Source organism: Staurois parvus, unplaced genomic scaffold (genome assembly GCF_062004578.1).
Source record: "Staurois parvus isolate SC_StPar_1 unplaced genomic scaffold, SC_StPar_1.0 ptg000298l, whole genome shotgun sequence".
In the NCBI taxonomy this organism is placed as follows: Eukaryota; Metazoa; Chordata; class Amphibia; order Anura; family Ranidae; genus Staurois; species Staurois parvus.
In genome coordinates, this window is record NW_028318094.1 from 1,585,535 (window position 1) to 1,607,391 (window position 21,857).

The window sequence follows — 21,857 nt, forward strand, 5'->3', positions numbered from 1 at the left end:
TGAAATGTTGACCTCCTAGGAGCTCTTTTACGGGTCCAAACAGGCAAAAATCATGCAGAGCGAGGTCCGGGCTGTAAGGGGGATGTGGCAATACCTCCCAGCCAAGTTGCTGTAATGTGCATGTAGTGTGGTGAGCAGTATGAGCTCATGCATTGTCCTAGAGAAGCAGGACGCCCTTAGTGATCAAACCATGCTTCCCTGTCAAAATGCTCCTTCAACGCAGTACAGACTTCATTTCTTCTGTGCCATTCAAAGGCGGAAAGCTGTCTTGGTACCCACTATGCACTAACGTTTTGAAAATGCAAATGTTCATGAATAATTTTTTTCACCGTTTCCACAGGAATTTTGTCTCTCGGGCGATTTCATGACAGGTTATGCATCGATTATCCAGGGTCAGACATTCCACATACTGAATGTTCACAGCTATGACTGCTGTGGGCTGGAAACCATCTTGGCTGGGATCGTCACTGATGTTAGTGCGACCATCTTTGAAATGTTTACACCATTCAAATGTCTTACTGCGGCTGAGCGTCTCATCACCGTACTGTGCTTGAGGTCTTCTGTAGATATCCATGGGTTTTACACCTTCATTCACAATTCACGATCTCTGTACTGGCCCGCAACATGTGCGCCATCTATCAGTAATAGGACACACTTGCCACTTACTACTGCATGTAGTACCGCTACACTAGCATCCCTTTATATACCTGTAAATTTAAAAGTCCCAGTTTGACCTGAACGCTCCTCGTATAATACGACCAATAAAGTGTATGTATAGGCAAAACTCTTTTTGTAGCTTTGGACTTCATAGAGAAATATAAGAATACCAGAAATATAAGAATACCTATCAACTTCACTTCAACTCTCTTAAAATGTAAATACAAATTAAGTCTTAGATATTACCTAAACATTTGAGAATTTTACTGCATCAAATTATCTCTTTTTCAGCTACCACAGTACATACCTCTAGAATGTGTTCCTCTTTGTTTTCCCGATCTACCTGTTTCTCAGTTGTAGAAATTAAACCTACACAGGGAAACACAACTTTACTTGTTGATGATCAATACCTATGCCACAGAACTTTATCTTTCATCCAAATTGATCACATAACATAACCTAAATGAAATACAAGAAATTTAACTTTTTTTGTGAAAAAGGTACTTTTTATAAGACCTACGGTGCATTCATAGAGTATTTAGATTCCCTTCACTTTTTTTGACATTGTTATGTTGCAGCCTGATACTACAGTTGTTTAAAGTGGTTCTAAAGGCTGAATGTTTTTTACCTTCATGCATTCTATGAATGAAGGTAAAAAAACCTGTGTGCAGCATCCCCCCAGCCCTCCCAATTCTTACCTGAGCCCCCTCTCAACCCAGAGATGTCTTTGAGAACCTTGGCTCTTCGGGCACTCTCTCTCCAGATTGGCCGTTGGCTCCCGCTTCTGTAATTCGCAGCCACTGAACCAATCAGGAGAGGGAGGGGGTGGGGCCAAGCAGGAGCTCTATGTGTGAATGGACACGCAGAGCCATGGCTCAGGAGCGCTCCTGCTTGGGTGTCCCAGAGCAAGCTGTGGGTCACTACATATTGGGGTATGAAGAGTTGGAGCTGAAAGAGACATCACAGTGCAGTACTAAATGTGGCTGCTATAGCCAACAGAAGTCTATGGTCAGCTAATGCAGCCTGTTGGTAGCATCTACCTGTTATATTGTTTTACGTGGTCTGTTTCCCATAGAGATCACCATCCTGTACAGAGGTACGGATGTTCAAGAGTCACATTCACGTGTGGAGCCCATGCCAGCTGCACTGCTACTGGGAAAGGTAAAGGAAAATGCTGGACAGGTAGTTGTGGACAAGGCTCATCATGTCCCCCCAATGGCAAATTACATTGGGAAGATGTAAATTTACACGGGGAGCCGAGAATTAATTGGAGGACAGTTATGGTGCAAGTGTACATAGTGTACGTTGGTGTACGTTCATCTCTAAAAGTAGAGGACCACCTCAAGGTCAAGTACTCACCCAAGGCAGCCTTAGCCTTGTCGCAGAGCATTGATGATAAGATAATAATTGCACAAGAGTAAGGGTATCATATATGTGTGAAGTAGAGGGATCCTGTTATAGATGCCTAGCATAACCCAGAAGAACCCACCCCATGGATAGTCCTCTCATGTCACCCAAACTTGGCACCCAACAAGTTAATGGGAAAACATGGAGAAAAGGTACAATATCAGCCACCAATCCTGCCCCTCCCCTTCCCCCCCACGCTTACATGTTTCTTGCTTCTACAGCCTGTTAGAATTTATATGGTAATTCAATAAAGAAATCAGTGGGAATGCGAGTAAGCTCTCATTCTGAACGTACAACAGTGCCACGATGTGCCTCTACATGCCCATATAAGCTGCTCCCATGAGAGCTTCAGAAAAGAAGGCCAAAGGCTTTATTCTTCAGTAAGGAAGTCATGGTTATAAGTAAAATAATTGTTATCAATCAAATGGTTCAGTACATACACCAGCTGCATCAATTACATTATGCTTCTTATTAAAGGGCCGACTTTGGCATTACATTTCAGGCAAAAAAGAAGTCCAGTTTAACCTTAGTTTATACCTTTCATAAGGGAATTATACAGAATGCCATCCTTTTGAGAATGTTAGTACCCAGGTTGTCATGTTAATACTTTGATTTCAGTTCTGTGTCACTGACCTGAAAATACACTATATTGCCAAAAGTATTGGGACGCCTGCCTTTATGTGCACATGAACTTTAATCCCAGTCTTACTCTGTAGGGTTAAATATTGAGTTGGCCCACTCTTTTCATCTATAACATCTTCAACTCTTCTGGGAAGGCTGTCCACAAGATTTAGGAGTGTGTCTATGGGAATGTTTGACCATTCTTCCAGATGTGCATTTGTGAGGTCAGGTACTGATGTCGGAGAAGAAGGCCTGGATCGCAGTCTCCTATCTAATTCATCCAGTGGACCTTGCTTTCTGCAGTGGTGCGCAGTCATGTTGGAATAGAAAGGGGCCATCCCCAAACTGTTCCCACAAATTGAAACTGTCCAGAATGTCTTGGTATGCTGATACGTTAAGAGTTCCCTTCACTGGACTAAGGGGCCAAGCCCAACCCCTGAAAAACAAACAACACACCATAATCCTCCTCCACCAAACTTTACACTATGCATGATGTAGTCAGACAAGTACCATTCTCCTGGCAACCACCAAATCCAGACATATCCATCGGATTGCCAGACAGAGAAGCATGATTCGCCACTCCGGAGAACACATCTTCACTGCTCTAGAGTCCAGTGGTGGTGTGCTTGACACCACTGCATCCAGCGCTTTGCATTACACTTGGTGATGTACGGCTTGGATGCAGCTGCATGGCCATGGAAACCCATTCTATTAAGGTCTCTATGCACTGTTGATGCGCTAATATGAAGGCTACACAAAGTTTGGAGGTCTTTAGCTATTGCCTCCTCAAACAGTTGGCGACTTCTGCGCACTGACCCCGCTCTGTAATTTTACATGGCCTACCACTTCGTGGCTGAGTTACAGTTGTTGCTTCCACTTTGTTATAATACCACTAACAGTTGACTGTGGAATATTTAGTAACAAGGAAATTTCATGGATGGACTTATTGCACAGGTGGCAACCTATCATGGTACCATGCTTGAATTCACTGAGCTCCTGAGAGCGGCTATTCTTTCACAAATGTGTGTAGAAGCAATATGCATGCATAGGTTCTTGATTTTATACACCTGTGGCCATAGAGGTGATTGGAACACCTGAATCCTATGATTTGGAGGGATGTCCCAATACTGTTGGCAATATAGTGTATATAAAGATAAGGAGTTCTGGCACTTCTCTAAAACTCATGCACTCTGAAAATCATGTGCATGCATCTAGTGCCCACCCTGGCCCACTTGTGAATATCATTCCTTATGGACAATATTTACATTTAAAAATAAACTGTACAAGGGAACAAGATTTCCTGAATTGTGTAATCAATTTCTCAGTAGAGGGTACACTAAGAAATGTTTTTAAAAAGGCATTCCAAAAAACCAAGGAATAGGACCAGGGAGTCTTTATTCCATTCTCAGAAACAAAAATCCACTCCTCAACAAACATGAATAATCACCTGGTTTTCCCAAGAGCATGCTGCATTGCAAAAAAGTGACACTGTCATCTATTGGTGGAAGATAGTAGCCATATATGTGGGGCCTAGACCAGATATTACATATAGGAGGGCCTGATTACTGAGGGATCATCTGACATACAACCATCTTTCTAAGACCCATAGACCCTAGCCTCAAAAGCCCCAGGATTTAAGGTGTTACTAAACCCACAACAGTAAAATCAATCTGTATATGCAGTAAAGCATGCTTGTTATACTCACTGTGGAACATAAGGGGTTAATCCTCTGCATTGTTTAAAAAGGATGTTTGATCCTGATTTCTCTTATCCCCCCTTCTTGCACTGCCCCCTGATAGAATAGAGCCTTTGGGGCAAGCTGCACATGCACAGTTTGATGTATATTGCTACAGAGTTTTTTTTTTTCTTGGGAGAGTGCATGTGATCAGCACAGGGCCAATCAGCAGTGTCCAGACAGAGGGTCAGGGGTCCTGCAGTCTCACAGAACAGTGAGGGGAGAATGAAAATTCCTTGTACAAGCTTTAACCAGTGCTCTGCTTGACACTGATAGAAGTCACAAGACTGCTCTAACTGCTGATGAGAAAAGGTATTTAGCTGTTTATATTTACTAAAATAATTGCATTTCCATGCTCTGTGTACTGTGGGAGACTGGATATAGTGAATGCAGGCTCATGGGTTTAGTAACACTTTAATGAGCTTATCATTTTCAACCCCCTGTTCCTTTCATTTTGCTTTTTTATTTATGGCTTTTTTAGAATTTTTAATTGGTTTGTTATGTTGCTTATTGGTTCAGTCTTATTCAATAGTAAAGTCTTATTTTCATTTTCTTTTCATTCAGGGGACAGTGGTGATGTGGGTGGGGTGTGATTCTTGTTGGGGCATGGCAGATGGCCATGGTCCTTCTCCCTTGTGTTTGGTATATTGTTGGCAGTAAGGGTGGAAGTGGTCACACCACACTAGTGGGTGACCTAATTTCCACCTGCCTCACACTGCCTGTATCAGTCCGGGAGACCAAGGTGACTTGTGTGACAGTTGGTGCCTCCCTGACACCACTGAGCATTCATGGCTACAGCAGGGCTGTGCATGACCAGTTCCATACCCACCCACAGCTCATAGACGCCATATGTCAGTGGGCATAGGGGTGGAGCCAATCCATGGGTGACATTTTGGTGCATATACTGTATATATAGCGGAATTCGGCTTCCCCTTTCTACCCGCTGGCTTGTTTACAGCAGGGAGATTTTTGGCACATATCCTCTAAGGTAATTCATCTGCAGAGACATTTCTTTTGATTTTTGATTTCTTTTTTGGAGCACTGTGATCTGGCTTTGTCCCAAGCAACTATATCAAACAATGTAAAATTTTCCCACAGCACGGCATTGGGAGGCGATATCAGGGATACCGTCATCCACCTAAGGCATTCATTAGTGATACAGTTTGTCTCCACATATATGGGTAGGTGTTATTTGAGCTTCCCATATATTTTTAGTGGCATTGAGTTAAATGAGGGATTTCCCTTGATTGTATACCTACAAAGTATTCATGACTCAATATTTATGCTGTGGTTATATGCAACTGGTCTCTAGTTTTGAGCTCCTTGCTATCTACTCAATTCTTTCCTGATCTATGAACTGTAGCCTCTGGGGTGTCCTTGCCACTTTTGGCCAGTATGCAGCATCATTCTTAAACACACTCTATTCTATATGAGATGTGAGTATATAATTGATATTTTAGTATTATTGATTAATAAGAAACTCATGATATGCTTTGAATGTATGTTTCCCCCAGTACCCTATGGACCTTTGAGGAAAAGACATATTGTGAAATGTGTTGGAACCTTCAGAACCTTTCTGCACATTTGACAGATGCAGAACCACCTGTCTTTGAAGATGATCATACTTTCTATGTAATCTAACAATTATATGATGTTTTATGGTCTGGTCTGTTAACAGGGAGATATAGTGAGTTGAGCTTATGGATCAACTTTGGGGAAATTATGAATATACTATATAGACCTAGCTGCTTTGTTTTTACCCAATTGTAATCTTTTGTACACAATAAAATGTAAGAACTTTAAGACTTTTGTGATTTCATTCCTGAGAATCATGGCATCATAAAAAGTTGCATTGTTCTCTATTTTTGATGTCCATTTTTGCAATTTGAGATTTGGTGTGATTAATATCAAACTGCATCTTTAAAATACTTCTCTGAAACTCAAGTACAGCATCTTTGTTCCTTATATTTCATTCAAAAGTAATAAAAACAAACACTCCCAGGCAACAAGATAGTAAGATCTTATATTTAAATGACTACTTAAAGATGTTCTTGGATTTCTTGTTGTGTTTGCTCTACATATCTGGATCCCCAGGGTATATATGCCTTGTGCATGTATGGGTACATGTAAGATTTTATTAGCATTTTTAAGAGTTTGCTTATCTCCATCCAAGCCCTAAAAAGTGTATCTATCAGTGATCTAGCAGTGTTCTGTGGTCCCTGCACACACACATCCAGAAATGGACTATTGTCCAAAAAGTGCATATGCACTGGTTAAACATTCAAGTTTCATATTGAAATGCATACACGTTTGTATATGTAATTTACAATATGTCCTTGCTTCTCAAAGTGTCATTATAGATTTTAGTGTTATGTGGTTTAATGATAAAAATTCCAATACTGATCATTTACATAAAATTGATTTTCTCTTCTTCTTTAGATGGCATTTGAAGGCATATTTCCATAATCATTACTCCTGTTCTAAGCTGAAATGTGATACACAACCTTCAGCCAGTTTTTTATATCTATACAGGTATATTACACAGTCTTGAAAAGAAACAGCTGTGTGGGAGGAAGCCTTCTGCCTTCAGCTATAGTGAATAGCAGCTCGGCATTGTTATAGCCGCACTCCTGTTGGAACAGGTAGAAAGAGGATCAGCTGTGTATTGTTATTTGTTCAACAGAACCTTTCAGCAGAGGTTGCTGGGCTGTTTCTCTGTGTGAAAGAAAGCCAGGAATTTTAGGGCTTAACCTACTTGAGGCAGGAGAGGCCATCAATGCCAAGTTCCCCTTGGTATACTGTTTACTACTGCAAATAAAAGGAGTCTGTAGATGCACTGTGCAGGCAAGCAGAAAATAGTTTTGCCTAACCCCAAATAAGTTTCTTTGCAGAGAGAACAAAGGATGTATTTGGCTCAAATTCATGGTAGGTTGTAGACTTTATACACCATATTGAATCATTTACTTAAGGCATCTGGAGTAAAGTACAAGCATGCAACTTTTGTCTACTTCTACATCCTTTAATTCTGGTCAAGCACTTAGTATTGACTCAATGTAAACTTCTGCTAATCTCCTTAAAGTCAATACACTAAATTTTACCTGTCACGTAAACATGTGTATGCACATGGTCAGTTGCCAATATTCCTGGAAAACTGGGAGGACACTTTCCCCCCATTGGAAAAATGGCAGCGCGTTTAGCGTGTTAACAACAATATGTTGGCTGTCCTGTGAGTCTGTCCTGCAGAAAGAGGGGTATTTGGCATCTATGCAGTTGTTATTCTTCATAGGTTTTTAGTAAAGTTTCTGTCAATATACTCATAAATGCATCCTGAGCCACACTTCCCAACTGTCCTGGATCACATGAGACTGTCTGGGAATTTCAACAAAATCTTGGGTTGACACAGATCCAGGACAAGTCTGTGAAAGAGGACTAATGTTTGGAGACAAAGTCCAATGCTGAAAAAGGGACTAATGTTGAGGGGAGCCCAATGCTGCTGAGGGGGACTAATAAAGAAAAGTTCAAATGAAGAGGGCAAATGCTGAGGGCGTTTACTTCTTGGAGGTCCAATGCATAGCATTTTACAAAGTCACAAAGATTTTCACAATAACCCAATAGGTCGGTTGCTTAATGAGCTTATGGGTCACGATAACATTACAGATAACGAACTAGAATTCAATGAGGCTTTTTCATTAAAACCGAAGAAAAGAAAATGAGCACCCACTTGGAGCTGATTCCCAGAACAGCCGGTAAAAATTCCCTAAATTTTTGTATGCTTCTATAAAATGAGGTGAAACCTGATTGGTTGCTTTTGTCACCAGCGCTAATTTTGTGCTAATTTCCTTTTTTTTTTACTTTAGCTTTAATTAATCAACTCCGTAATGTGGATACTATGGGTGTAAGTATAGTTTAATTATCCCCGTAGCACAGTAAATACAAGGCTCATCTTTTCCATTGACGTCATTGCACTGTCTTGACCTGTAACACTCTAAAATATAGATTAAATTACCAACAATAGGTTCCTAAAATATGTAGTATCAACTTTTTCAGTGCTTTAACCAGTCAAGTGACTCAGCAATAAGTCTTTAACATAATGAAGAATCAGCTGTCAGTGTCAAATTGTTAGCTTTGAACTCATAATGCAAGTCAATAAAGGTCTGTGACTATCATAGGATTCCTTGAACTACAATACTTCATGACAGCATTAGCATACAATAAGAAGAGTTACTTTGAGTTATAGACCCTAACCTTTTTTACCTTTTTTAAAAACAGTTAAAGCTGAACTGTATATATATTCACTTTATTAGATTTTTTATATTGTATTTGTACTAATGGCTTGAACATCTAGTTTGAGTATGGTACATTTAGGAGATATCTAAGATATTTGGGTTTATATGTACAGTGAAGGAAAGAAGGATTTGATCCCCTGCTGATTTTGAATGTTTGCCCACTCACAAAGAAATGACAAACATATATATCAATATATATTTTTATACATGGAAATTTCCATCAATATTGATAATATAATTGGCTTAAAGTATATTTATACACTTATAGTGAAGGAAATAAGTATTTGATCCCCTGCTGATTTTGAATGTTTGCCCACTCACAAAGAAATGATCAGTCTAAAAATTGAATGGTAGGTGTATTGTCACACTGAGAGACAGAATAGCAACAAAAAATTCAAAAGAAATGCATGGCTAACAAATGATGCACTGATTTGCATGTTCATGAGGGAAATAAGTATTTGATCTCCTTCACAAAACATGACTTAGTACTTGGTGGCAAATCCCTTGTTGGCAATCACAGAGGTCAGACATTTCCTGTAGTTGGCCACCAGGTTTGCACACATCTCAGGAGGGTTTTGGCCCACTCTTGGCAGATCCTCTCCAAGTCTTTAAGGTTTGGTGGCTGACTTTGGCAACTCGAACGTGCAGCTCCCACCACAAATTTTCAATCAGATTAAGGTCTGGAGAATGTCTAGGCCACTCCAGGACCTTAATGTGCTTCTTCTTGAGCCACTTCTTTGTTGCCTTGGCCGTGTGTTTTGGGTCATTGTCATGCTGGAACACCAATCCACGACCCATTTTCAATGCCCTGGCTGAGGGAAGAAGGTTCTCACCCAAGATTTGACGGTACATTGCCCTGTTCATTGTTCCTTTGATGCGGTGCTGTTGTCCTGTCCCCTTAGCAGAAAAACAGCCCAAAAGCAGAATGTTTCCACCACCATGTTTGACAGTTGGGATGGTGTTCTTGGGGTCATAGGCAGCATTCCTCCTCCAAACACGGCGAGTTGAGTTGATGCAAAGAACTCTATTTTAGTCTCATCTGACCACAACACTTTCAACCAGTCCTCCTCTGCATCATTCAGATGTTCAGTGGCAGACTTCAGATGGGCCTGGATATGTGCTTTCTTGAGCAGAGGGACCTTGTGGGCACTGCAGGATTTCAATCCTTGTTGGCATAGTGTGTTACCAATTGTTTTCTTGGTGACTGTGGTCCCAGCTGCTTGGAGATCATTGACAAGATCATTAGTCATGTAGTTCTGGGATTATTCCTCACTGTTCTCATGATCATTGACACTCCACGAGGTGAGATCTTGCATGGTGCACCAGACCTAGGGAGACTGACAATTGTTTGTGTTTCTTCCATTTGCGAATGATTGCACCAACTGTGGTCATCTTCTCACCAAGCTGCTTGGCGATAGTTTGGTAGCCCAGTCCAGCCCTGTGTAGGTCTACAATCTTGTCCCTGGCATCCTTGGACAGCTCTTTGGTCTTTGCCATGGTGGAGAGTTTGGAATCTGATTGTTTGATTGCTCCTGTGGACAGGTGTCTTTTATAAAGGCAACAAAATAAGATTAGCAATACTCCCTTTAAGAGACTACTTCTAACCTCAGCTTGTTACCTGTATGAAAGACACCTGGAAGCCAGAAATCCTGCAGAAAGATAGGGGATCAAATACTTATTTTCCTTATGAACATGCAGAACAGTGCATAATTTGTAAGACATGCATTTCGTTTGAATTTTTTGTTGCTATTCTGTCTCTCAGTGTTACAATACACCTACCATTCAATTTTTAGACTGATCATTTCTTTGTGAGTGGGCAAACATTCAAAATCAGCAGGGGATAAAATACTTATTTCCTTCACTGTATTTGGATGATGCCACAGTGGGTGCATTGGAGCTCCTGTGATATACCAGAAGAAATAAGGTACAACTCTAGTACATACAGTGAGGAACAGAAGTATTTGAACACCCTGCGATTTTGCAAGTTCTCCCACTTAGAAATCATGGAGGGGTCTGAAATTCACATTGTAGGTGCATTCCCTCTCTGTGAGACAGAATTAAAAAAAAAATTCAGGAAATCACATTGTATGATTTTTAAAGAATTTATTTGTCTTGCACTGCTAAACGTAAGTTTTTGAACACCTGAGAAAATCAGTGTTAATATTTGGTACATAAGCCTTTGTTTGCAATTACAGAGGTCAAATGTTTCCTGTAGTTCTTGACCAGGTTCGCACACACTGCAACAGGGATTTTGGCCCACTCCTCCACACAGATCTCCTCTAGATCTGTCAGGTTTTGGGGCTGTCGCTGAGCAACACGGAGTTTCAGCTCCCTCCAAAGATGTTCTATTGGATTTAGGTCTGGAGACTGGCTAGGCCACTCCAGAACCTTGATATGCTTCTTACGGAGCCACTCCTTGGTTATCCTGGCTGTGTGCTTCGGGTCATTGTCATGTTAGAAGACCCATCCACGACCCATCTTCAATGCTCTGACTGAGGGAAGGAGGTTGTTGCTCAAAATCTCACAATAAATGGCCCCATTCATCCTCTCCTTAACACAGTGCAGTCATCCTGTCCTCTTCACAGAAAAGCACCCCCAAAGCATGATGTTACCACCCCCATGGTTCACAGTAGGGATGGTGTTCTTGGGATGCAACTCATCCTTCTTTTTCCTCCAAGCATGACGAGTGAAGTTTAGACCAAAAAGTTCTAAGTTGGTCTCATCTGACCACATGACTTTCTCCCATGCCTCCTCTGGATCATCCAGATGGTCATTGGCAAACTTCAGACAAGCCTGGACATGTGATGACTTGAGCAGGGGAACCTTCCGTGCAATGCATGATTTGAAACCATGACGGCGTAGTGTTCTACCGACAGTGACCTTTGAAACTGTGGTCCCAGCTCTCTTCATGTCATTGACCAGCTCCTCTCTTGTAGTTCTAGGCTGATTCCGCACCTTTCTTATTATCAGTGATACCCCACGAGGTGAGATCTTGCATGGAGCCCCAGTCTGAGGGAGACTGACAGTCGTCTTTAGCCTCTTCCATTTTCTAACAATTGCTCCAACAGTTGATCTATTTTCACCAAGCTGCTTGGCAATTGCCTCGTAGCCCTTTCCAGCCTTGTGGAGGTCCACAATTTTGTCTCCAGTGTCTTTTGACAGCTCTTTGGTCTTGCCCATGGTAGTAGTTGGCATCTGACTGACTGTGGGGTGGACAGTTGTCTTTAAAGAGCTCAGACAGGTGCTACTAAGTTATATTAATGAGTGGAGTAGAGGTGGACTTTTTAAAGGAACAGTAACAGGTCTTTGAGAGCCAGAATTCTTGCTGTTTCTTAGGTGTTCAAATACTTATGTTCAACACTGCAAGACAAATAAATTCTTTAAAAATCATACAATGTGATTTCCTGAAATTTTTTTTTATTCTGTCTCTCAGAGTGGGAATGCACCTACAATGTGAATTTCAGACCCCTCCATGATTTCTAAGTGGGAGAACTTGCAAAATCGCAGGGTGTTCAAATACTTCTGTTCCTCACTGTAGTTCACTGGGTTCATTCCATGTTGGCCATAAAGCAAATCTGTCAACCATTTTACACTTAAATAGTCCTGCCTAAGAACAGTGCCTACTGTTACCTTTATAAGCCTGAAAGTAATCCTCTGTGTGCCCCTCTGAATATCATTCCAGTTGATTACTAAGGACTTGACTTGCCTGCCTTTAAAACTAAATGCTGCCCCTTTGCTTACCCCCACCCAGGGGCAGACTGACCATTTGTAAACTCGGGCACTGCCCGAGGGCCCGGGGTCAGTAGGGGGCACCATGAGATGCCCCTGGTACCTTTTTCATAGGCTTTTTTGAGTTTGGGCAAGGACACAGGGGCCCCATGATCCCCTATTGCCCGGGGGCCCCATGAGTTGTCAGTCCGCCCCTCACCCCACCCCATCCAAAACGTTCATAAATTGCCAAAAGTGACATTATTTGTGGACATAATGGACATGGGACGTTAATCATTTCCTGAAAAAGTCCAAGCTGTACTATTGTTTTCTTTTCATATATCTGACTGAAAGCATATTTCTGGAAACAACATATACACCACAAGATGAAAGCAGACTTTCAATTAATTTGAAGCTGATTGGCAGAGGGGTGTGAAGCCATAGAAGAAAAGGTGAAAATATAAAACCATCATTCCATGAAAACAATTGCTTCTTGGAAATGGACAACAACAGCCATAATTTAGAATAAAATGTGTATCTGACTATAACAAAATAATAGTGTCACAAGGATGACAAAATGATGTTAGTAATAAATGTGTAGCAACGGCTAATTGCAACAATTGCCTTGTAATGATCAGTAATCCATCAACAATTGCCACTTTCATTCTATCTGTTTGTAAAACACAAACACTTCTGTACAAGGTGGAACTGGCATTTTCTATACTCCATTGTTTTTCTGTCCCATGTTCCAACTTATGCCTTCAATTTTGTTGAGACGGGTCCTCATTTCTGTGCTTGTAGTCAGCAGTTAAAATGTGTGTTTCAGAAGCAAATGCCTGAAAGAATTTTGTGAGATGGGGAGGGTAAGGACAGGCTGGGACTTGTTTATTACATGTAAAGTTATGCTGTGCACTAAGCAATGAGGTCTGTGTATTTTGTGCCAATCGTACCGAGAAAGAAGACATTGTTGTGTCTGTGCTTCTTAGACCCAAACTCAGTTTGTTCATATTTTGCCAGGCTTGATAAGTCATTAAGTTCATCAAAGTAGATTTCCAACTAAAACCGCTCTTTAGTGTTTCAGTGGAAAGGTCCTCTTATTGGTGGGACTTTAACAGCACAATTCTATCGAATGGTAAACTTGACAATTCAACAGTTTAAAAAAACATGCGATTTTTATTTTTACAATCTTAAAATAGACATGTAAGTTACAATACAAAGTGTGGCGGTATAGTCAAAAATGATATTCCAGTGAAGATATAGAGATAAGTCATAGATGAATTGCACTTGGCACGTTTCGAGACCAATCACAATCTGTTCTTCAGAAGTGCTTAAAAAGGCATGACGCCCACAACAAACATATATATCAATATATATTTTTATACATGGAAATTTCCATCAATATTGATAATATAATTGGCTTAAAGTATAATTATACACTTATAATGAAGGAAATAAGTATTTGATCCACTGCTGATTTTGAATGTTTGCCCACTCACAAAGAAATGATCGGTCTATATATTGAATGGTAGGTGTATTGTAACACTGAGAGACAGAATAGCAACAAAGAATGCAAAAGAAATGCATGTCTAACAAATTATGCACTGATTTGCATGTTCATGAGGGAAATACAGTTGCAAGAAAAAGTATGTGAACCCCTTGGAGTTACGTGGAGTTTTGCATGAATTGGGCATAAAATGTGCTCTGAACGTCATCTAAGTCACAACAATAGAAGAACACAGTCTGCTGAACATAATACTACACAAACATTAGATGTTGCAATGGTTTAATTGCACATAACATGTAAACATTCACAGTGCAGGGAGGAAAAAGTATGTGAACCTTTAGACATAATAACTGGTTGACCCTCCTTTGGCAGCAATAACCTCAACCAAACGTTTCCTGTAGTTGCAGATCAGACCTGCACAACGATCTGGAGTAATTTTGGACCACTCCTCTTCACAAAACTGTTTCAGTGTAGCAATATTCTTGGGATGTCTGGTGTGAATCGCTCTCTTAAGGTCATGCCACAGCATTTCAATCGGGTTGAGGTCAGGACTCTGACTGGGCCACTCCAGAAGGCGTATTCTGCGCTGTTGCAGCCATTGTTTTGTTGAATTACTTGTATGCTTTGGGTCATTGTCCTGTTGCATCACCCATCCTCTGCGGAGCTTCAGTTGCCGGACAGATGGTCGTACGTTTTCCTGCAAAATGTCTTGATAAACTCTGGAATTCATTTTCCCAACAATGACAACAATTCGTCCAGGCCCTGAGGCAGCTCCAAACCATGATGCTCCCTCCGCCATGTTTTACAGTGGGGATGAGGTTTTGATGTTGGTGTGCTATGCCTTATTTTCTCCACACATAGTGTTGTGTGTTCTTCCCAAACAACTCAATCTTGGTTTCATCTGTCCACAGTATATTTTGCCAGTAGTGCTGTGGAACATCCAGGTGCTCTTTTGCAAACTTCAAACGTGCTGCAATCTTCTTTTTGGACAGCAATGGCTTCCTCCGTGGTGTTCTCTCATGTACTCCATTCTTGTTTAATGTTTTCCTTATTGTAGATGTGTCAACAAAAATGTTAGCATGTGCCAGAGATTTCTGTAGGTCTTTAGCTGACACTCTGGGATTCTTCTTTACCTCATGCAGCATTCTGCGCTGTGCTCTTGCAGTCATTTTTACAGGACGACCATGCCTAGGGAGAGTAGCAACAGTGCTAAACTTTCTCCATTTGTAGACAGTCTGTCTTACCGTGGACACATGAACATTAAGGCTTTTGGAGATACTTTTGTAACCCTTTCCAGCTTCATGCAAGTCAACAATTCTTGATCGTAGGTCTTCTGAGAGCTCTTTTCTGCGAGGCATGGTTCACATCAGATAGTGCTTCTTGAAACCAGTAAACCCAAAACAGGTGTGTGTTTTTTAAGGGCAGGACAGCTGTCAGCAACACATCCAATATCATCACACTGATTGGAGTCAAGGTTGGCTCACTCCTGGCTCCAATTAGCTCTGGGAAAAGTCATTAAGCTAGGACCTCACATACTTTTTCCTCCCTGCACTGTGAATGTTTACATGTTATGTGCAATTAAACCATGGCAACATCTAATGTTTGTGTAGTATTATGTTCAGCAGACTGTGTTCTTCTATTGTTGTGACTTAGATGACGTTCAGAGCACATTTTATGCCCAATTCATGAAAAACTCCAGGAAATCCCAAGGGATTCACATACTTTTTCTTGCAACTGTAAGTATTTGATTCCCTTCACAAAGCATGACTTAGTACTTGGTGGCAAATCCCTTGTTGGCAATCACAGAGGTCAGACGTTTCCTGTAGTTGGCCACCAGGTTTTGCACACATCTCAAGAGGGATTTTGGCCCACTGCTCTTGGCAGATCCTCTCCAAGTCTTTAAGGTTTGGTGGCTGACGTTTGGCAACTCGAACTTTCAGCTCCCTCCACAGATTTTCAATCGAATTAAGGTCTGGAGACTGGCTAGGCCACGCCAAGACCTTAATGTGCTTCTTCTTGAGCCACTCCTTTGTTGCCTTGGCCATGTGTTTTGGGTCATTGTCATGCTGGAACATCCATCCATGACCCATTTTCAATGTCCTGGCTGAGGGAAAAAGATTCTCACCCAAGATTTGATGGTACATTGCCCTGTCCATCGTCCCTTTGATGTGGTGCAGTTGTCCTGTCCCCTTAGCAGAAAAACACCCCCAAAGCAGAATGTTTCCACCACCATGTTTGACAGTTGGGATGGTGTTCTTGGGGTCATTGTCAAGGTCCTACCTTTCTTCAGAGCTTGTGCATCTCCATGAGCTGGCATCCATCTTGGTTTTCTGCAAAGCATGCTGGGAACCTTTATGCCTTCAGGCTTCTGCGGCTCCTCCTCAGAAGGGTGTGGTTGAGCACATTTAAACCTGCTGTCTGCAAGTGTGCTCTGCACTTGTGTCCTGTATGTTGCCCTGTTGCAAGCTCTTGTGTTGTTCCCATTGCTCTCCTGGTAACCGACTCGGCTTTGACAAGACTATTCTCTGTGTTAACCCTTTACCTGACCTCCCGTTGCTGAACCCGGCCCGTGACCTGAGTATTCTTTGCCTACCGTCTAGTACTGTCTGCTCCGTTGTTATTGACCCGGCTTGTCTGACTACTCTACTCGTGTTCCCCTCTAGCTCCCACCAGCTGTACGCCATTGGCGGCAGTCGTTATCGCAGCTGGGGTCACTCGGGGGCCGCGACCTGGTCTCAGGCTGCGTCAAGTCCATCCCCACCATCAGGGGCCCTGGTGAAGGGTAGCCTGGGGCTTAGACTCCGCGCCCTGAGGGGCTCCGGTCTGTGGGTAGTGGCTATCGTCAGTCGCAGTGTGACCGTACCATAGGCCTGCCTGCCCGTTCCAGCATTCCTGCCCTGACAGTCATAGGCAGCATTCTTCCTCCTCCAAACATGGCGAGTTGAGTTGATGCCAAAGAGCTCAATTTTGGTCTCATCTGACCACAACACTTTCAACCAGTCCTGCTCTGCATCATTCATATGTTCAGTGGAAAACTTCAAATGGGCCTGGACATGTGCTTTCTTGAGCAGAGGGATCTTGCGGGCACTGCATGATTTCAATCCTTGTTGGCGTAGTGTGTTACCAATTGTTTTCTTGGTGACTGTGGTCCCAGCTACCTGGAGATCATTGACAAGATCCTCACTTGTAGTTCTGGGATGATTCCTCACTGTTCTCATGACCTTTGACACTCTCACTCCAGGTGAGATCTTGCATGGTGCACCAGACCTAGGGAGACTGACAGTTGTTTTGTGTTTCTTCCATTTGCGAATGATTGCACCAACTGTTGTCACCTTCTCACAAGCTGCTTGGCGATGGTTTTGTAGCCCAGTCCAGCCTTGTGTAGGTTTACAATCTTGTCCCTGACATCCTTGGACAGCTCTTTGGTCTTTACCATGGTGGAGAGTTTGGAATCTTATTGTTTGATTGCTCCTGTGGACAGGTGTCTTTTATACAGGTAACAAAATGAGATTAGCAGCACTCCCTTTAAGAGACTGCTTCTAATCTCAGCTTGTTACCTGTATGAAAGACACCTGGTAGCCAGAAATCCTGCTGAATGATAGGGGATCAAATACTTATTTCCCACATGAACATGCAAATCAGTACATAATTTGTTAGACATGTGTTTATTTTGACTTTTTTGTTGCTATTCTGTCTCTCAGTGTTGCAATACACCTATCATTCAATTTTTAGACTGATCATTTCTTTGAGTGGGCAAACATTCAAAATCAGCAGGAGATCAAATACTTATTTCCTTCACTGTACATAGCCCCATATAGTGGTAAGAGGAATAAGAAAAACCACCAAAAGATTAAAAGAAATAATTTTCTTAGATTGTAAGCTCCAAGGATCAGGGCCCTCCTAACCCTCTTGTATTGAACTGTATTGTTACTATATTGTCTCCTGTTATATTGTAAAGTGCAGAGCAAACTGTTGGTGCTATATAAATCCTGTATAATAATAATAATAATAATAATTTTCCATGAATACAGCCAGATATTCTTCATGTGCCTCTAACAGCATCTTCGCTGTTAGAGGCACATGAAGAATCTCTGGCTGTATTCATGGAAAATAATTTCTTTTAATCTTTTGGTAGTTTTCCTTATTCCTCTTACCCCTATACGGAGCTACTGTATGTAAGTGTATAATTATACTTTAAGACAGTTACCGTATTTTGCGTTCCATAAGACGCACCTAAGTTTTAGAGGCGGAATACAAGAAAAAAAATATTCTGAACCAATGGACTGCAGACACAGTACAGGAAATGACCAGAGACTTCAGACATAGTACAGGAGATGACCAGAGACTGCAGACATAGTACAGGAGATGACCAGAGACTGCGGACATAGTACAGGAGATGACCAGAGACTGCAGACATAGTACAGGAGATGACCAGAGACTGCGGACAGTACAGGAGAAAACCAGAGACTGTGGACACAGTACAGGAGATGACCAGAGACTGAGGACGTACTACAGGAGATGACCAGAGACTGCGGACACAGTACAGGAGATGACCAAAGACTGCGGACAGTATAGGGGATGACCAAGAGACTACGGACAGTATAGGAAATGACCAAGAGACTGCGGACATAGTACAGGGGATGACCAGAGACTGCGGACAGTACAGGAGATAACCAGAGACTGCGGACAGTACATGAGATGACCAGAGACTGCGGACAGTACAGAGGATGACCAGAGACTGCGGACAGTACAGGGGATGACCAAGAGACTGCGGACAGCGCAGGAGATGACTAAAAGAATGCGGACCTTTGGTGAGGGAAGGGGAGCGGGTACCTGAATTTGACAGGTACCCGCTCCCACTTCCGCAGAGTTGTCCTCCCTTTAGTGTGGGCACCCGGCTGACAGCTGGGTGCCCACTGCGCATGCGCGAGAAGCGCTGCGCTTTGTGATTGGTCCGGCATCTTCTGGGACCTGTCATGTGTCCCAGAAGACGCCGTACTATTCACAAAGCGCAGTGCTTCTCGCGCATGCGCACTGGGCACCCGGCTGTCACAGCCGAGAGCCCACACTAAAGATGCCGACGTGGGAAGCCTTCTCAGTGCTGGTCCGAGGAAAAGGTATTCTGACACGGCAGCGGGAATACCGGACCAGCCACCCCATATTCGCTCCATAAGACGCACTATCATTTCCCCCCCTTTTTTGGGGGGGAAAAAAAGTGCGTCTTATGGAGTGAAAAATACAGTATATTATCAATATTGATGAAAATTTCCATGTATAAAAATATATATTGATATATGTACGTTGTAGGTGTCATGCCTTTTTGAGCATTTCATGTCTATTTTAAGATTGTAAAAATAAAAATCAAATTTTTTTTAACCACTTGCCCTTCTGAGGATTTACCCCCCTTAATAACCAGGCCTCTTTTTGTGGATTGGGATTTAAAAAGTTTTTCATACTAATAATGGCGGCGATCAGCGTCATATGGTGGCGATCAGTGACTTATGGCGGCGATCAGCGACTTATGGCGGGAGTGCGGGACTGAGTGTGTACTGCATGAGGGGGACATGCTGATCGGGAGAGATAAACTCTTTTCTCCGGCTCAGCATATCAGGAGCTGACAAGGAACTGACAGAAAGCAGAGCTACTGCAGCCCTGCTCTCTGTCAGTGATTGCCGCTAATTGGTGGGACACAGCCAGTAACGAACGACTGTGACCTAGCGACTGACATCCGTGGCAGTGATTGGCGGGACAGGTGGGGCGGGGGCGCGCCTCGTGCGCGCCCCCTACCTGTTTGCAAACACACGGTTTAAAACGTGGTTTTGTCCAGCCGTGACGCCCTGCCGCCGCATTTCTACAGTGGCTGGGCGGCATCTGGTTAAACTCTTGAAATGTCAAGTTTACCATTCGATAGAATTGTGCCGTTAAAGTCCCACCAATAAGAGGACCTTTCCACTGTATCTTTTAGGGATGATGGCACTTATTGTATCATATCCCTTCCTTTCTTTATCTCTTTAGTGTTGGTTCATCCCCAACTGTCTTGGACTCTGAGATTGTCCTATAAATGTCCTAAAATCCAATGGACCTCCCAATTGCTCAGCCATATCATGCTACTATTTCCATGGCTTCTGCTGCTTCTACCATGTTACAGGACCTGATGACAATTTCCCTTCTCTCTGGTCAATTCAGCAGTGAAGGACATCCAGCCAATGGGGAAACATCTGCTTGATATGACTATGCCTTTCATTGCCATGTCTCCGGTGGAGCTAGGGATAAGAAGGTGGTGGCAATGCTAAACTTCTGGATGGCTCTGGGCAGATTGATTGTGGGAATTGTAATAAATGTGCACTGGAGCTGCAGAGAATTCAAAAAGGCACTAGTGGTAATATGTAAATGTGAGGACACTGAGTGCGGATGTGGGTTGTTGATTTTACGTGAACATGGGTGCTATATTTATGGCGAAAAGCACTTGGGGACATTGTATGTAATTGGGAGGGTGCCGTAAGTGAGGTGTTGTACACTCACTGGACACTTAATTAGGCACACCTGTTCAATTTGCTTGGTAACACAAATTGCTAATCAGCCAAACAAATGGCAGCAACTCAATGCATTTAGGCATCTAGACGTGGTGAAGATGACTTGCTGTAGTTCAAACTGAGCATCAGAGTGGGTAAGAAAGGGGATTTAAGTAACTTAGACCGTGGCAAGGTTGTTGGTGCCAAGGCAGGCTGGTCTGAGTTTTTCAAAAACTGCTGATCTACTGGGATTTTTACACACAACCATCTTTAGGGTTGACAGAGAATGGTGCAAAAAAGAGAAAATATCCAGTGAGCAGCAGTTGTGTGGATGAAAATGCCTTGTTGATGTCAGAGGAAAATGGGTAGACTGGTTACTGCGACATTGAGATGATATGGTCAAAATTTGGCATAAACAACATGAAATCCTTGTATCAATGGTTCAGGCTGGTGGTGTAAAGGTGTGGGGGATATTTTCTTGGCACCAGCAAGGTGTACCTAATAACGTGGCTGGTGAGTGTATATTATGGAGAGTTCCAAATGAAAACCAGTTATACTTTAGAGCTGTATACAATATAAGTGATTTTCATTAGGAACTACTGTACTTAATGATTCTGCCCTCACTGGACAAACTGAAGGTGTCTTTTTAGGTGAACTAGGCAATTTATGCCCGTTGAACAGAGCAATGTTGGGAGAGTGAAAGTGGCTCAGGTACTGTATTAACTCATGCCTATGGGACCCTTAATTAGCTATTTCTCCATAAAATAGAAGCATACAAAACTTTCAGGTGTTTAACAAGAAGTGTACAACATTTTCAGATGTCTTTGATCCATGGTTTACCTGGAGGAAAATGTCCTGCTCTGTGTTAAACAAGTCAAAAGTCTACAATGGTCTGTGCAGCTGCAGCTGTTCAGAGCACTAAGGAATGCAAAATCATCATAGCCTTTTCAACAGCACCGCATTAGTACAACAATTTCAATGTAGTGAGTTTCTGTATAGATTTAGAACTGGTTTAACAAAATATGGAGAATAAAAGAAAGAGTAAGTAAAGCTGAACTATGGGGAAATAACAACATCCTGTATATAACTACTATATATATAACTACTATATACTGTATACCATGCACAGCTGCACCAGATTCTGTGTGCACCAGTTTTAGTAATTCTCTTCCTATATATCTTTTTTGTGGGCCAAAACAATGGTAATTCAGTCCACCTGGTTCTGTGGTCCGAATTCCCCCATTAAGACTGTATTGCCAGGTCAGTGACTTCAATGTACAATATGCAGTGAAGCAAAACAGCCTGGTCACTGGTCTACCACCAGCCTGCTGATTTGACTGACAGGACGGGGTAATGCAGGGAGCTTAAAGGATAAGTTCACCTTTTTTGAACATGTTACATGTATCAACCCTTTTAGGGTGAAATAT

General features: G+C 42.3%; 1 protein-coding gene across 1 annotated transcript in view; it reads right to left on the reverse strand.

Moving 5' to 3' along the window:
• Positions 1–21,857, reverse strand: part of FAT2 (FAT atypical cadherin 2) — a 200,051-nt gene that overhangs the window by 84,879 nt on the left and 93,315 nt on the right. The window contains exon 4 of the mRNA XM_089682800.1: positions 965–1,026. Within this exon, the coding sequence (XP_089538926.1) occupies positions 965–1,026 (62 nt within the window). The remainder of the gene's footprint in view (positions 1–964; positions 1,027–21,857) is intronic.